The 1,553-nt window shown below is 66.1% G+C and overlaps 1 protein-coding gene across 1 annotated transcript; it reads right to left on the bottom strand.

The window, feature by feature from the left end:
• TSSK6 (testis specific serine kinase 6) lies at positions 1 to 909 on the bottom strand. The gene has a single exon (XM_004705512.2). It carries the CDS (start codon positions 820 to 822, stop codon positions 1 to 3), a length of 822 nt encoding a protein of 273 aa, XP_004705569.1. The 5' UTR covers positions 823 to 909.
• Positions 910 to 1,553: the final 644 nt, after the last annotated feature.

The raw sequence follows: 1,553 nt of genomic DNA, 5'->3' as shown, positions 1-1,553 counted from the left end.
TCAGGCGGAGTCCCCCGCCCTCAGCCAGTTGTTGCGCGCTACCTGGCCCGCTGAGGGCCGGGCAGACGGGCTGAACTGCAGCAGCTCGGCTATCAGGGCCTTGCAGCGCTCGGGCAGCTCAAGTCCGTCGGGGTAAAGCACACCGCGCTTCTGGCGCCGTGGCAGGCCGGCGATGTCCGAGTCGTCGAAGGGCATGCACCCGGTGACCATGACGTAGAGCACGACGCCCAGACTCCATACGTCGTACTTCTTGGGGTCATAGGGGATCCCAAGCAGCACCTCAGGTGAAGCATAGGCTGCCGAGCCGCAGTAGGTGGTGCTTAGGTCAGGGTAGCCATGCGCCTGGCGTCCAAAGCCGAAGTCCGTGAGCTTGACGCGGCGCTCGTCGGGGCTGAGCAGTACGTTCTCACACTTGAGATCGCGGTGCACCAGGTGGTGATCATGCAGGTAGCGCACAGCACCGGCGATCTGCGCGAAGAGGTCGCGCGCTTGTGTTCCCGGGATCCGCCCGCTGCGCTGCACCGCCTGCAGCAGGTCCGTGGCAGCCGCCTCCATCACGATGTACAGCTTCCCGTTGCACACCTCGATGAATTCGAAGACATGCACGATGTGCGGGTGCCGCACGCCCCGGAGGATGGACAACTCACGCGGCAGGAATTTATTGACGAAGTCGGGCGGCGCGCGCCGCCGGTCCACCACCTTGATGGCCACCGTGCCCTTGTACTTTTTGGACGTGGCCACCTTCACCTTGGAGTAGCTGCCCTCTCCGATTGTGCGGCCCAGCTTATAGCCGAGTTCACTCAGGAGTTTGTCGCCCGACATGGTGGCGCCCGGGGCACGAGGGGAGCAGGAGGCGGCTGCTGTCGGGGGGCGGCCGGACTCCGATCTCGGGCCTAACCCATGGCGCTTGGCACCTGCACCCCCGTACCCCCATGTGCCCACTCCCAGGCCCCCGCCGCCGCGGCGCCTTTTATTGCTGCGGTAACAATTTCTGCCTTGTGAAGTGATCGCAGGCGTCACCCCCCTGCGGGATGTGAGCGCCCCCTGGACCCCACCCTGGAGGCGTCCCAGGCCCTCATGCTCTGGGGCTCAGAACCGCTCAGAATCGCCGAGGGCTTGAGAAGCGGCCCTCTACCAGCGTCCGGAACACGTCGGGGACCAGAATCCGGGCCCGGAGTCTGAACTGACCCAGCTCGTAGGGAAGCAGCCAGAGCTGTCCGCAGTTCCCCATGGTGGAGAACTCGGGGTCAGCGGGCTTGACTTTGGACTTTGACTTTGACTTCAAGGCGGGGTGGGGGGGGAAGAGGCGGGGCGGATGGCCCCCTTCACCCTGGAATAGCTGCCTTCTCTGAACCTGCGGCCCAGTTTAGAGCCGAGCTCCTGGCTGTCCGCGCGGTAACCCCGAGGGAAAGGGAACGCAAGGTCATTTAGCGCGGTGCCCGGTGCGCCCCCATGCCCAGTCTGAAAGCAGCCGGGACCCTGCGGCCGCAGAGGCAGCGCCCAGCGCGCCGACCAGTCGGGGCACTCGGCGCGCGCTCGTTCCCCCGCCCCCG

The sequence above is a fragment of the Echinops telfairi genome, unplaced genomic scaffold (assembly GCF_000313985.2).
Source record: "Echinops telfairi isolate 266 unplaced genomic scaffold, ASM31398v2 ScPeMD7_7457;HRSCAF=8495, whole genome shotgun sequence".
Lineage (NCBI taxonomy): Eukaryota > Metazoa > Chordata > Mammalia > Afrosoricida > Tenrecidae > Echinops > Echinops telfairi.
Note: the sequence above shows the minus strand (reverse complement) of the source record. Positions and strands in the feature narration are given on the sequence as shown.